The sequence below is a fragment of the Coregonus lavaretus genome (genome assembly GCF_964263955.1).
Source record: "Coregonus lavaretus genome assembly, chromosome: 21".
Lineage (NCBI taxonomy): Eukaryota > Metazoa > Chordata > Actinopteri > Salmoniformes > Salmonidae > Coregonus > Coregonus lavaretus.
The window spans coordinates 34,480,426-34,496,421 of record NC_140008.1 but is presented as its reverse complement, the minus strand read 5'-3'; the positions used below and the strand labels follow the sequence as shown (position 1 = coordinate 34,496,421).

Sequence of the window (15,996 nt, the reverse complement as noted above, 5' to 3'; positions counted from 1 at the left end):
GAATTTTGGCCCATTCTTCCTGACAGAGCTGGTGAAACCGAGTGAGGTTTGTAGGCCTCCTTGCTTGCACACGCCTTTTCAGTTCTGCCCACACATTTTCTATAGGATTGAGGTCAGGGCTTTGTGATGGCCACTCCAATACCTTGACTTTGTTGTCCTTAAGCCATTTTGCCACAACTTTGGAAGTATGCTTGGGGTCATTGTCCATTTGGAAGACCCATTTGCGACCAAGCTTTAACTTCCTGACTGATGTCTTGAGATGTTGCTTCAATAAATCCACCTAATTTTCCTTCCTCATGATGCCATCTATTTTGTGAAGCGCACCAGTCCCTCCTGCAGCAAAGCACCCCCACCGCATGATGCTACCACCCCTGTGCTTCACGGTTGGGATGGTGTTCTTCGGCTTGCAAGCGTTCCCCTTTTTCCTCCAAACATAACGATGGTCATTATGGCCAAATAGTTCTATTTTTGTTTCATCAGACCGGAGGACATTTCTCCAAAAAGTACAATCTTTGTCCCCATGTGCAGTTGCAAACCATAGTCTGGCTTTTTTATGGCGGTTTTGGAGCAGTGGCTTCTTCCTTGCTGAGCAGCCTTTTAGGTTATGTCGATGTAGGACTCATTTTACTGTGGATATAGATACTTTTGTACCTGTTTCCTCCAGCATCTTCACAAGGTCCTTTGCTGTTGTTCTGGGATTGATTTTCACTTTTCGCACCAAAGTACGTTCATCTCTAGGAGACAGAACGCATCTCCTTCCTGAGCGGTATGACGGCTGCGTGGTCCCATGGTGTTTATATTTGCATACTATTGTTTGTACAGATGAACGTGGTACCTTCAGGCATTTGGAAATTGTTCCCAAGGATGAACCAAACTTGTGGAGGTCTACAAATGTTTTTCTGAGGTCTTGGCTGATTGCTTTTGACTTTCCCATGATGTCAAGCAAAGAGGCGCTGAGTTTGAAGGTATGTCTTGAAATACATCCACAGGTACACCTCCAATTGACTCAAATTATGTCAATTAGCCTATCAGAAGCTTCTAAATGACATCATTTTCTGGAATTTTCCAAACTGTTTAAAGGCACAGTCAACTTAGTGTATGTAAACTTCTGACCCACTGGAATTGTGATACAGTGAATTATAAGTGAAATAATCAGTCTGTAAACAATTTTTGGAAAGATTAGTTGTGTCATGCACAACGTAGATGTCCTAACCGACTTGCCAAAACTATAGTTTGTTAACAAGAAATGTGAGGAGTGATTGAAAAATAAGTTTGAATGACTCCAACTTAAGTGTATGTAAACTTCCGAACTGTACATATAAGTACATGTATGTCACATATATGTTAAAATATACAAGAATTTACCATTTTCATATGTGTGACATATATTTCTGCCTTATATACACATATATGTGCATGTAGAGTACCAGTCAAAAGTTTGGACACACCTACTCATTCCAGGCTTTTTCTTTATTTTTACAATTTTCTACATTGTATAATAACAGTGAAGAGATCAAAACTATGAAATAACACATATGGAATCATGTAGTAACCAAAAAGTGTTAAACAATTCAAAATATATTTTATATTTGAGATTCTTCAACGTAGCCACCCTTTGCCTTTATGACAGCTTTGCACACTCTTGGCATTCTCTCAACCGGCTTCATGAGGTAGTCACCTGGAATGCATTTCAATTAACAGGTGTGTCTTGTTAAAAGTTAGTTTGTGGAATCTCTTTCCTTCTTAATGCGTTTGAGCCAATAAGTTGTGCTGTGACAAGGTAGGGGTGGTATACAGAAGATAGCCCTATTTGGTAAAAGACCAAGTCCATATTATGGCAAGAACAGCTCAAATAAGCAAAGAGAAACGACAGTCCATCATTACTTTAAGTCATGAAGGTCAGTCAATCCGGAACATTTGAATAACGTTGAAAGTTTCTTGAAGTGCAGTCGCAAAAACCATCAAGCGCTATGATGAAACTGGCTCTCATGAGGACCGCAAGAGGAATGGAAGACCCAGAGTTACCTCTGCTGCAGAGGATAAGTTAATTAGTTACCAGCCTCAGAAATTGCAGCCCAAATAAATGCTTCACGTGAGGTCAAGTCACAGACACATCTCAACATCAACTGTTCAGATGGGACTGTGTGAATCAGGCCTTTGTGGTGGAATTGCTGCAAATAAACCACTACTAAAGGACACCAATAAGAAGAAGAGACCTGCTTTGGACAAGAAACACGAGCAATGGACATTAGACCGATGGAAATTTGTCCAAATTTGAGATTTTTGGTTCCAACTGCCGTGTCTTTTTGAGACGCGGTGTTGGTGAACGGATGATCTCCGCATGTGTAGTTCCCACTGTAAAGCATGGAGGAGGAGGTGTTATTGTGTGGGGGTGCTTTGCTGGTGACGCTGTCTGTGATTTATTTAGAATTCAGGTCACACTTAACCAGCATGGCTACCACAGCATTCTGCAGCGATATGATATCCCATCTGGTTTGGGCTTAGTGGGACTACCATTTGTTTTTTAACAGGACAATGACCCAACACACCTCCAGGCTGTGTAAGGGCTATTTGACCAAGAAGGAGAGTGATGGAGTGCTGCATCAGATGACCTGGCCTCCACAATCCCCTGACTTTAACACAATTGAGATGGTTTGGGATGAGTCGGACCGCTAAGTGAAGGAAAAGCAGCCAAGTGCTCAGCATATGTGAGAACTCCTTCAAGACTGTTGGAAAAGCATTCCAGGTGAAGCTGGTTGAGAGAATGCCAAGAGTGTGCAAAGCTGTCATCAAGGCAAAGGGTGGCTATTTGAAGAATCTCAAATATAAAATATATTTTGATTTGTTTAACACTTTTTTGGTTACTACGTGATTCCATATGTGCTATTTCATAGTTTTGATGTCTTCACTATTATTCCACAATGTAGAAAATAGTAAAAATAAAATAAAGAAAAACCCTTGAATGAGTACGTGTGTCCAAACTTTTGACTTGTACTGTATGTCACATTTATAAATGGGTTTTAAATATATTATCATATGTTTTAAAATATACAGTATGTTACGTTCTTATGATATATAAGGCCATATATGTCCATATATGGCCTTATAGAGACTGGCACCCTAGCCACCCTAGCCACCCTAGCCAGTTAGAGAGACTGGCACCCTAGACAGTCTCTCTAACAGCAGTATGAGTGGAGAGGGGGAAAAGGAGTTTGAGTTCTAACTCTGTAACAGGGCTTTAGCAGTGTAGTCAGGCCCTTTATAAATCGGTTAATTCCTCCTTCTGACCAGTTTTCACTGCAGGAACCAGGATCCATTTAATAGGAACCAATCAGGCCTGGCCTGGTGTGTCCATGACAGCATCAGAGTGTTAGTTATAACAGTATAACCATACAGTACATGCTTTAAAACAGTATCAAGGTCAGCTGATTTGTAGAACTGTATGAAAAATGCTTGGGAGGATGCTGGAGTTACAGCATACAGTAGACAACTCTCTCGTGTTAACTTTTTCATACCATACAGTCAATGATGAAAAATACAGTACGATAGAGTTCTTAGCAGTATCACTACTTCCCAAAATCGAGGTACCACTGTATCTCTACTGCAGCTTACTTCAACCAGCAGACAAACACCATTATTGTGATTGTGACTCTCCAGATTAACTCTTTACTAGCCAGAGTAAAGGAAGCCTCTCGGCACAACAGCCCTGCTGTCCCTGATGTGGGGACTAAATCCACTTAGTGGGGTTTGTTGATGGTCCAGGAACATCAGTTAGCAGCAGAGACCAGGTCAGCATCTCAAATGGCACCCTATTCCCTATACAGCGCATTACATTTGACCAGAACCCTATTGGCCTTATGAGCTCTATGAGCCCAGGTGGCCCTGGTCAAAAGTAGTGCATTACATACTGAATAGGGTGCCATTTGATTCTTGAAAACTTGGAACCCAGACCAGCATAGCTATTATCACAGCTAGCCATCAGCAGTCAGTGACTTCCTAATTCCAGCCGCTCTGTGCTATGATGTTCCTGCACAGAGTGATAAAGCCAGGCCTGACCACGGACCACGGGAATTAGACTGTAATGGGCCCCGGTCTCATCTCCATGATAGTGTGATGGTGGCGGTGACACGCGCTGAACTGCCACAGAGATATCATTGCTCCTCGCTTGGCGTAATCTGACATGGGTCAGAGAGACGGAGGCTGTGTTAGGGAGGGACAGAGATCACTCTGGCCTGTTGAGTCAGGTAATAACCTGGTGTTCACACCACTGAACACAGCAACAACCCACACCCGCTCAGGAAGACTGGATATTTGAATCTCTCAAATACTTAGAGAGTTTGCTTGAGTCAGCCTGGAGTGCCAGATACCAAATCAACACCAACAAGGGACAAGATGAGACAGTGACAAAGAACACAGCACCAGAATCAGTAGCAGCAACACCAACCACCTAACACACAGACAGGGACAGTATAGTGCAGCATTTTTTAGTGCTATGGACTGGTATGTAATTACTTGGGCAATACCATCAATATGCAATATACAATATCCCTTGGCCATCACCATCAATATACGATATTCAATATTCCTCGGATATCACCGTCAATATACAATATCCAAAATCCCTTGGGCATCACTATCAATTAACAATAATGATCAATTTTAGAACATTTGCAATAGTGGTGTGCTGGGGAATACAGATGAGGACTATGAGGATAGCCATAAATACTCCACAAATGAGGAAACTCTTTTTCTTCTCTGTTTAACCCTCTCACCAAATCTTAGTGTTAACTATCTCTCTGTTTCTCTGTCACTCCTTCAGGCTTCAGCCTTTCTCCCAGTGTGCACTTCATGACTAATGAACCCTCTCATTACCCACAGTGTCAGACTCTTGCTGTTTCTCTCTCTCTCTCTCTCTCTCTCTCTCTCTCTCTCTCTCTCTCTCTCTCTCTCTCTCTCTCTCTCTCTCTCTCTCTCTCTCTCTCTCTCTCTCTCTCTCTCTCTCTCTCTCTCTCTCTCTCTCTCTCTCTCTCTCTCTCTCTCTCTCTCTCTCTCTCTCTCTCTCTCTCTCTCTCTCTCTCTCTCTCTCTCTCTCTCTCTCCCCATCTCTCTCTCTCCATCTCAATCCCTACCGCTACCTCTCTTTCCTTGTCTCGCTCTCTCTCTTTCCCTCTCAAGCGCTCTCTTTTTCTCTTGCTCTCTCCCCCTCTCTGAATCCTCTTCTCTCCACATGAAAACATTGCCTCTCCATTCTGTGGAGGGAGACTGAGGAGGCTGTGAATACCTTTTCTAGGTCTGCGGCTCTGTGGCACACACAAATACACACCCATGAACCAGGAGGCAGTAACAGTGGCTTGACCGCAGCTGGCGCTGCCTTTCTGGTCCAGCAGAAAAGGCCGGGAATGCCTGAAAGACTGGGGAAGACGGAAGGGTAACAGCGGCTTGACCGCGGCCTGACCTGACTCCCCATTCCACGGACCCCCCCACACCCCCCAGCATCCAGAACCGGACCAGCTGCCTGAGGAGGAGGGGATGGACTGCAGGCCTTGAGGCGAGTAGTGCTGCCGAGGCGAGCCTTACTCCCTCTACCCTTGGCACCAGACCCAGTCACAGCACCAGAAGAGGCGCGGAGGAGGGACCAAACAGATATTCACCTGGAGCGAGCAGACCACAGGGGAGTGCCATCACTGACCTTGCTCCTCAGGTTGTCCTTCAACCCATCTTCAGATCCAGCAACTATCCAGCACCTGCATCAGCCCCAGTTCCCGGGTCCTGGTTCCTGTTTTTTCCCCGGTCGCCAGCATCATACCCAGCACCAACCCTGGACACTGCACCGACTAACCACAACTGCCAATTCCTTTCAGCAACTGCCAGCCCAGACCCCGCACCTTCACCTCCCCAACACAGACACATTGTGGACTGATTGACTGACGGACTGAATTTTTCTGATTGATTGATTGATTTTTGTTTTTTTGCTTTTGTTTGATTGGATGACCATTTGGTTTGCCTGATTTGAATTGATTACTTATTGTTTGAATTGTTTATTATTTGGAATTTTAACTTAATGATGGATTTCATTTTAATTTGTTGAACATTTTCAACTGTATAAATTTTGGAAAAACCAAATAAACTGACCTTTACCCAAGAATATGAGTTCCTCAAGTGCCTATGCATGTCCCAATATTGGGAGAGTTACCAATTTGTTATAATATTTAAATAATATCTGAAGACATATCTAATATCTAATGTGCACAAATATTGAAGGAAAAGTGAAATTTGCAGTGTACAAACTTAACATGATGAACAGGAATGACATTTACTCATGGGTGGCCAAAAATAACTATCTGAAAGCCACGCCCCCAATAGGCCACACCATCTGTCTCATCTCCGCCACTCATCCATTACGCTCACTGATCTTCTCTCCTTCTGTCCTCTCCTCCTCTCACCATCCTTTACTCTCACCGCTCTCCTTCTCTCCTCTACCATCTCCACTCAGGGAACAAACAGGAGTTCTGTCTAAAACATCACTGCTTTCTTTCCGGCATCCCCCTGATCTCAATCCTTCACATGCTGATGTACAGTAAGGAGTGAGAGCAACGTAACCCAAGCACAATCCTTTTATCTATGAGTCAGCCAACAGTCAGCCATGTCCTTCTCCCGAACACATCACACTCGATACACCAGGAGGATGTCTTCACGCTGTACTCAGACTGCATGTCTGCCAATCATAGTGGCCGGAGCAGCATAATTGTCCAACACAGACAGACTGCTTCGCAAATGGCACCCTTTTCCGTACATAGTGCCCTACTTTTGTCCAGAGCTCTATGGCTGCCCGATGTATCTGTCCCAAATGGTGCCCTACCCTATGTAGTGCACTACCTTTGACCAGAGTCCTGAGCCCTAGTCAAAAGTAGTGCACTATGTAGGGGATATGGTGCCATTTGAGACACAGATTAAGACTGATCAGAGACAAGTCTATTACATGCTACAAAGCCCCCCTGCCTGGCTCCTCTCTCTATCTATCTGCATACGTTTACATCAGACTGATGCTAATTCTGCCATTCATCTGATCCTAGATCAGCTGATACCGATCCCAGTTAACACCGATTACCTCAGCGCCCAGCCACACGCCTAACAAGACCTTTGGTAGTTCTGAGTATGCGTCCCAAATGACACCCATTTCCATAGTGCACTACCTTTGACAAGAGCCCTATGGGGCCTGGCCAAAAGCAGAGCACTACATAGGAAATAGGGTGCCATTTGGGACACAGACTGAAGTCTTGGGTGTTTTCCGGCTATGCTTGCTGAACCAGCCAGAAAGGAAGCCAGCCAGCCAGCAAGTATCTACAATATCATCTCCTAGACCAGATAATGTGTTCCTAGGTGATTTGGAAAACCCTGCCAGCTGGACATATGTTTGCACAAATGTTTCTCTATCAATATGAGTGTGGATAAAATAATTGCTGTTTCCACTAGCAGGAGAGAAAAAACTAATTTCACACAATCCCACCTACAGTAGCTATAAGCTTCAGAACAAAAACAATTCCTGCAGACAGATTGTAGATTGATGGTCGGAAAGTGTAATCAAACAGAAATGTCAAGACATATCTATAATCAGTACATCTAACAGCTACGGGCAAATCACAAACTGATGTCCTGTTTCTATTTCATCAACCAAGCAGGCTACCAAAAGTAGCAGGACTTAAAACGCCCTCTCCACTCTGTGATCAGTGGTGCAGACATCCCGACATGGTTGAATCTGTATGGACATATTGAGCCACGCTGATCAAGACAGAGAAACCCATTGTGGCGGGAATAGATTAAGAGAATAGATTAAGAGAATAGGAGAGAGAGAGAGACAGAGAGACAGAGAGAGAGAGAGAGAGAGAGAGAGACAGAGAGAGAGAGAGAGAGAGAGAGAGAGAGAGAGAGAGAGAGAGAGAGAGAGAGAGAGAGAGAGAGAGAGAAAGCTAAAAAGAGAATGATCAAGAGAGAGACAGAGAAAAGGAGTGAGAGAGGTGTATCGTACCTTCCAGGACGGTGAGTTTGGCGCTGGTGTTGATCTCTCCCACACTGTTGATGGCGGTACACTCATAGATGGCCTCGTCCCTGTGGGTCCTCAGGGGCTGGATACGCAGGACGGACCCTGAGCCGTCATCAAACTCTATCACCTGAACACATGGATGGGGAGAGGAGATAAAAGGCATTACAATCAGACCCATGATCATCCTGTGACTAATATTCAAATCTAAACTGATTTAAACAGTAATTTTAGCACGGGCATCCCTTTGATCGCTATTTCATCAACACGTACAGGACCACCAGAGCACTGTAGAGCCCACTGAGCCCAGGGAACACTCCTGGTTTGATCACTGGCAGGGGGACTAATACAGGGGTAAGATAACTGCTAGTTACTATTTAGCTAGGAGGGACTGAGGAACTGGGTTTATAACAAGAGTACAGTGTATGCTCCAATTCTACCCAGTCTGCACAAGCAGACAGAAAAGGCAAACTTGACCAAACTCAAACTCCATCAGTACTATTAAGCCATCTCAAATAGAGACTACTCTATTCTGATCTCAATTCCAAAGGACCAACCGGCATTGCATGACCTTGCTGCTGCCCTATGCTCCACAGGCAGGGAGCAAAGAGGAGTAAGTAAGTCTGATCTAATATAATCACCCAATTAGAGAGAAATCTGTTGTATGAAATTATGAGCCTGAGTGGACACAGGTATTTCAGGAAGCCAGCTTTTAGGGGGGGGGGGGGGGGGGGTAAAGAATTAGAGGTCAGAGGTCTCCTAAACGTCCTTCCGCTGAGGTGGGAAGTGGCTGACCCAAACATCCACATCACAGGAAGAGAACATTCCTGAACATTCCAGAACATTCTTTACTCGAATGACTGGATCTGTATCAGTGGAGCACACCTGGGTTCAAATAGTATCTGACATTTTTTGATCACTTTGAGCATTCACTTGAGCCTGCCTAGAGTACCAGATAGGCTGGGTTTTCACTGAAGGGGCTATTCCCTTGGTCCCATTATTCATAACTCCAAATTCATAATATATAAACTGTTTATGTATCAGAACATTTAGATTAGTATTTTGTTGCATTGGCCTATTTATTTTCTGCAACAGCACATTCATCACTCATTGTAAGCAAGCTAGTGCCAGTGACTCCTAGTAGGCTACTAACTAGAGACAAGATGAGTGAAATCGGGATTCAAGATACATGAAATGAGATAGTTTGATGTCCAATTCATTACATTTAAAATATACAGTAGCAGTCAAAAGTTTGGACACGCCTACTCATTCAAAAGTTTTTCTTTTGTTTTTACTATTTTCTACATTGTATAATAATAGTGAAGACATCAAAACAACGAAATAACACATATGGAATCATGTAGTAACCAAATAAGTGTTAAACAAATCAAAATATATTTTATATTTGAGATTCTTCAAATAGCCACCCTTTGCCTTGATGACAGCTTTGCACACTCTTGGCATTCTCACAACCAGCTTCACCTGGAATGCTTTCCAAAGGTCTTGAAGGAGTTCCCAAATATGCTGAGTACTTGTTGGCTTCTTTTCCTTCACTCTGCCGTCCGACTCATCCCAAACCGTCTCAATTGGGTTGAGGTCGGGGGATTGTGGAGGCCAGGTCTTCGGATGCTGCATTCCATCACCCTCCCTCTTGGTAAAATTGCCCTTACACAGCCTGGAGGTGTGTTGGGTCATTGTTCTGTTGAAAAACAAATGATAGTCCCACTAAGCCCAAACCAGATGGGATGGCGTATTGCTGCAGAATGCTGTGGTAACAATGCTGGTTAAGTGTGCCTTGAACTCTAAATAAATGACAGACAGTGTCACCAGCAAAGCACCCCCACACAATAACACCTCCTCCTCCATGCTTTACGGTGGTAACTACACATGCGGAGATCATTCGTTCACCCAGACCAAAGGACAACGTTCCACCGGTCTAATGTCCATTGCTCGTGTTTCTTGGCCCAAGCACGTCTCTTATTCTTATTGGTGTCCTTTAGTAGTGGTTTCTTTGCAGCAATTCGACCATGAAGGCCTGATTCACACAGTCCACTCTGAACAGTTGATGTTGAGATGTGTCTGTGACTTGAACTCTATGAAGCATGTCTTAAAGTAAATGATGGACTGTCGTTTCTCTTTGCTTATTTGAGCTGTCCTTGCCATAATATGGTCTTGGTCTTTTACCAAACAAGGCTATCTTCTGTATACCCCCCTACCATGTCACAACACAACTGATTGGCTCAAACACATTAAGAAGGAAATAAATTCCACAAATGAACCTTTAAGAAGGCACACCTGTTAATTGAAATATATTCCAGGTGACTACTTCATGAAGCTGGTTGAGATAATTCCAAGAGTGTGCAAAGCTGTCATCAAGGCAAAGGGTGGCTATTTGAAGAATCTCAAATATAAAATATATTTAGATTTGTTTAACACTTTTTTGGTCACTATATGATATGTGTTATTTCATAGTTTTGATGTCTTCACTATTATTCTACAATGTAGAAAATAGTAAAAATAAAGAAAAACCCTTGAATGAGTAGGTGTGTCCAAACTTGACTGGTAATGTATATTTTTAAAGAAACTATAAATAAAAGAAAGTAATCCACAGAGCTGATAGGAGGGCAAAAGGGCAGGTACTCGAGCACTGGTTGAGCCCGATCTGTGCACATGCCTGCTGGTCTATCTCTCTGCCAGTCTGTTTGTTTGTTTGTTTGTCTGTCTGTCTGCCTGTCAGCCTTGTCTGAGCAGGGTGGCGTACCTTCGGATTGCTTCAGGTGCTTCTTTGGTGGAAAAAAAGGCAGACAGAGCGAGAGAGGGAGGTGGTCACTGAACTGACAACTGAAACAGACAGACAGACTCCATGTGGTTGAGTGCTGCTTTGAAACAAGGATGTGGATATGAATGAATCTGGTAATGTAATTAGGAAAGGTATAGTATGTCTGCTTGGGCTTCCTACAGTGTTTCTCAACCTTCTCTGTACGGGCAAGCTAATCCATTCTCGTTTATGGGTGAGGATTAGCTATGTAGCTAAAATCTGGTGAAATATCTGTTGTACATCATCTTTGTCAAATAAATAAATAAAATACAATAGTAGACCTCAAAGCGCTGAGAGCTGACTTTCTTGCCCTTCTTCATCCAGGTGATGCGTGGCTTGGGATCACCCACCGCCTGGCATACGAAGGACGCCACGCCTCCCGAAATACCTGTCTGGTCGTCTGGAGACTTGATGAAACTGGGCATGCCTGGGAGAGAGAAAGAGGACATCCAATGTCAATCAATCAAATCTCTAACTAAGTCCCAAAGTGCAAGCAGCAGCACAGTGGCATGGAAAAACTATCAGTCTCAGAGAGGAGGCCGATACTCTGCTGACTGAACCGGGTAGAAGTTAGGGTAGAAGTTAGGAATACATACAGTAGGACCATGAAGACCAAAAGCAAAAGAAAGACCACAACAACACAGGTGCAGGCAGCTCTGGGCAGGTTACAGGGTATTCATATTTCCCTACCAGATGATGTTCAGGCAGTAACAATGTGTGCTATGTGCCTGTTCAAAATCAGTGCACTAAATATGGAATAGAATGTCATTTAGGATGCAGTCTCTATCTCATATCTCAGAGGAGGAGGTATCAAACGGAACACAATTACTGTAACTGGGATGACACACCGTCATATTAAATCTCCATGGCAACCTACATACTATGTTGCACTATCATCGGAGTTATACAGCAAGTAACAGCAAGTAAACATCACTTGATCATGTAATTTCAGATAGATAAGGGTAACCTGACGATATCTCAATATTGGCCATCATGAATTGGATATTTGAGTGAAATAAAATAAAAGTGAACTCTACCTGACAAGTATGATTGGTTAATGTGAATTTCCCATATTTTGTGGGCTCTGCCTGTCAAGCAGAAGAAGGGCACATTTGCCGATGTACGGTTAACTGATAATGTTTACTTTGCAAGCTACTGGTGGATTTTATTTTTTTACAGTTGGCTTTTACAGTTGGCTAAACATAGTAGTAAGGAGACCATCTCTAACCAACTTAGGCCTACCTAGCGAAGTTAGCTAATATTATCCCCCTTCCAACATTGTTTTTAAGAGTGTTTAATAATCACAATTGCAGCTGACAGACATGACAGCTATGCTACACTGATTGATGGACCACGTCAAATTGGCTAGCTAGCTAATAACAGATCACGTCAATATGTCTAGTTAACAAGCTACATTTCAGGGGATAAACTTGATGACTATATCCAAATATTGTTTGATTTGCTTGCTAGCTACACTGAGTGTATAAAACATTAGGAACATCTGCTCTTTCCATGACATAGACTTACCAGGTAAATGCTATGATCCCTTATTAATGTCACTAGTTAAATCCACTTCAATCGGTGTAGATGAAGGGGAGGATACAGGGTAAAGAAGGATTTTTAAGCCTTGAGACAATTGAGACATGGATTGTGTATGTGCAATTCAGAGGGTGAATAGGCAAGACAAAATATTTAAGGGCCTTTGAATGGGGTATGGTAGTAGGTGCCAGGCGCACTAGTTGGAGTGTGTCAAAAATTGCACCGCTGTTGGGTTTTCATGCTCGACATATTGTAGAGTCCATGCTACGATGAATTGAGGCTGTTCTGAGGGCAAAAGAGGTTGCAACTCTATATTAGGAAGGTGTTTCCACCCCTCAATATACACACTATACACCATAATGACAAAGCAAAAACAGGAATTGTATACATTTTTGTAAATGTAAACAAATAAGGGCATGCCTGGGAGAGAGAAAGAGGACATCCAATGTCAATCAACTGTATATATATATATATATATATATATATATATATATATATATATATATAGTTGAAGTCGGAAGTTTACATACACCTCAGCCAAATACATTTAAACTCAGTGTTTCACAATTCCTGACATTTAATCCTAGTAAAACTTCCCTGTCTTAGGTCAGTTAGGATCACCACTTTATTTTAAGAATGTGAAATGTTAGAATAATAGTAGAGAGAATGATTTATTTCAGCTTTTATTTCTTTCATCACATTCCCAGTGGGGTCAGAAGTTTACATACACTCTATTAGTATTTGGTAGCAATGAATTCAAATTGTTTAACTTGGGTCAGGGCTTTGTGATGGCCACTCCAATACCTTGACTTTGTTGTCCTTAAGCCATTTTGCCACAATTTTGGATGTATGCTTGGGGTCATTGTCCATTTGGAAGACCCATTTGCGACCAAGCTTTAACTTCCTGACTGATGTCTTGAGATGGTACTTCGATATATCCACCTAATTTTCCTTCCTCATGATGCCATCTATTTTGTGAAGTGCACCAGTACCTCCTGCAGCAAAGCACCCCCACATCATGATGGTGTCACCCCCATGCTTCACGGTTGGGATGGTGTTATTCGGCTTGCAACGCAACCCCTTTTTCCTCCAAACATAACGATGGACATTACGGCCGAACAGTTCTATTTTTGTTTCATCAGACCAGAGGACATTTCTCCAAAAAGAACAATATTTGTCCCCATGTGCAGTTGCAAACCGTAGTCTGGCTTTTTTATGGCGGTTTTGGAGCAGTGGTCTATTCCTTGCAGAGCAGCCTTTCAGGTTATGTCGATATAGGACTCGTTTTACTGTGGATATAGGTAATTTTGTACCCGTTTACTCCAGCATCTTCACAAGGTGACCCGATCCTGTAGGTTCATGCTCTACAACATTCGAAGAGTACGACCCTGCCTTACACAGGAAGCGGCACATGTCCTATTCCAGGCACTTGTCATCTCCCGTCTGGATTACTGCAAATCGCTGTTGGCTGGGCTCCCTGCCTGTGCCATTAAACCCCTAAAACTCATCCAGAACGCCGCAGCCCGTCTGGTGTTCAACCTTCCCAAGTTCTCTCACGTCACCCCGCTCCTCCGCACACTCCACTGGCTTCCAGTTGAAGCTCGCATCTGCTACAAGACCATGGTGCTTGCCTGCGGAGCTGTGAGGGGAACGGCACCTCCATACCTTCAGGCTCTGATCAGTCCCTACACCCAAACGAGGGCATTGCGTTCATCCACCTCTGGCCTGCTGCCCCCCCTACCTCTGCAGAAGCACAGTTCCCGCTCAGCCCAGTCAAAACTGTTCGCTGCTCTGGCACCCCAATGATGGAACAAGCTCACTCACGACGCCAGGATAGCGGAGTCACTCACCACCTTCCGGAGACACTTGAAACCCCACCTCTTTAAGGAATACCTGGGATAGGATAAAGTAATCATTCTACCCCCCCTTACCCCACCCCAAAAATAAAAATAATAATATTGTAAAGTGGTTGTCCCACTGGCTATCATAAGGTGAATGCACCAATTTGTAAGTCGCTCTGGATAAGAGCGTATGCTAAATGACGAAAATTTTAATGTAAAGGTCCTTTGCTGTTGTTCTGGGATTTATGCACCAGAGTACATTCATCTCTAGGAGACAGAACACGTCTCCTTCCTGAGTGGTATGATGGCTGTGTGGTCCCATGGTGTTTATACTTGCGCACTATTGTTTGTACAGATGAACGTGGTACCTTCAGGCGTTTGGAAACTGTTCCCAAGTATGAACCAGACTTGTGGAGGTCTACAATTTCTTTTCTGAGGTCTTGGCTGATTTATTTTGATGAAAAAAATAGAACTGTTTGGCCATAATGACCATCGTGATCTTTGGAGGAAAAAGGGGGTAGGTTGCAAGATGAAGAACTCCATCCCAACCGTAAAGGAGGGGGGTGGCAGCATCATGTTGTGGGGGTGCTTTGCTGCAGGAGGGACTGGTGCACTTCACAAAATAGATGGCATCATGAGGAAGGAAAATTAGGTAGATATATTGAAGCAACATCTCAAGACAACAGTCAGGATGTTAAAGCTTTGTCGCAAATGGGTCTTCCAAATGGGCAATGACCCCAAGCATACATCCAAATTTGTGGCAAAATGGTTTAAGGAAAACAAAGTCAAGGTATTGGAGTGGCCATCACAAAGCCCTGACCTCAAACCTACATTACATTTTTGGGCAGAACTGAAAAAGTGTGTACGAACAAGGAGACCTACAAACCTGACTCAGTTACACCAGCTCTGTCAGGAGGAACAGGCCAAAATTCACCCAACTTATTGTGGGAAGCTTGTGGAAGGCTACCCGAAACGTTTGACCCAAGTTAAACAATTTAAAGGCAATGCTACCAAATACTAATAGAGTGAATTTTTACTAGGATTAAATGTCCGGAATTGTGAAAAACTGAGTTTAAATGTATTTGGCTGAGGTTTATGTAAACTGCCGACCTCAACTGTACACGTGTTTAGCAGATGTTATTGCGGGTGTTGCGAAAGGCTTGTGTTTCTAGCTCCGACAGTGCAGTATATCTAAGTAATATCTAACAATTTCACAACATATACCCAATACACACAAATCTAATTAAAACAATGGAATTAAGAATATATAAATAAATATATGGACAAGCAATGTCAGAGCGGCATAGACTAAGATACAGTAGAATAGTATAGAATATAGTATGCACATATCAGATGAGTAATGCAAGATATGTAAACATTATTAAAGTGACAAGTGTTCCATTTATTAAAGTGGCCAGTGATTTCTAATCTATGTATATTGGCAGCAGCCTCTAATGTGCTAGTGAAGGCTATTTAACAGTCTGATGGCCTTGAGATAGAAGCTGTTTTTCAGTCTCTCGCTCCCAGCTTTGATGCACCTGTACTGACCTCGCCTTCTGATGAACATGCAGTGGCACGGGTGGTTGATGTCCTTGATTATCTTTTTGGCCTTCCTGTGACATCGGGTGCTGTAGGTGTCCTGGAGGTAGTTTGCCCTCGATAATGCGTTCGGCAGACCGCACCACCCTCTGGAGAGCCCTGCGGTTGCGGGCGGTGCAGTTGCCGTACCAGGCGGTGATACAGCCCGACAGGATGCTCTC

The 15,996-nt window shown here is 43.3% G+C and overlaps 1 protein-coding gene across 1 annotated transcript in view; it reads right to left on the bottom strand.

Annotated features, from left to right (window-relative positions):
- LOC311149143 (receptor-type tyrosine-protein phosphatase F-like) overlaps positions 1 to 15,996 on the bottom strand; it is a gene marked incomplete at its 5' end in the record, with an annotated part of 221,916 nt that overhangs the window by 146,743 nt on the left and 59,177 nt on the right. Inside the window, 2 exons of the mRNA XM_084186230.1 lie at positions 8,027 to 8,168; positions 11,138 to 11,283. Coding sequence (XP_084042356.1) covers positions 8,027 to 8,168; positions 11,138 to 11,283 — 288 coding nt within the window. The remainder of the gene's footprint in view (positions 1 to 8,026; positions 8,169 to 11,137; positions 11,284 to 15,996) is intronic.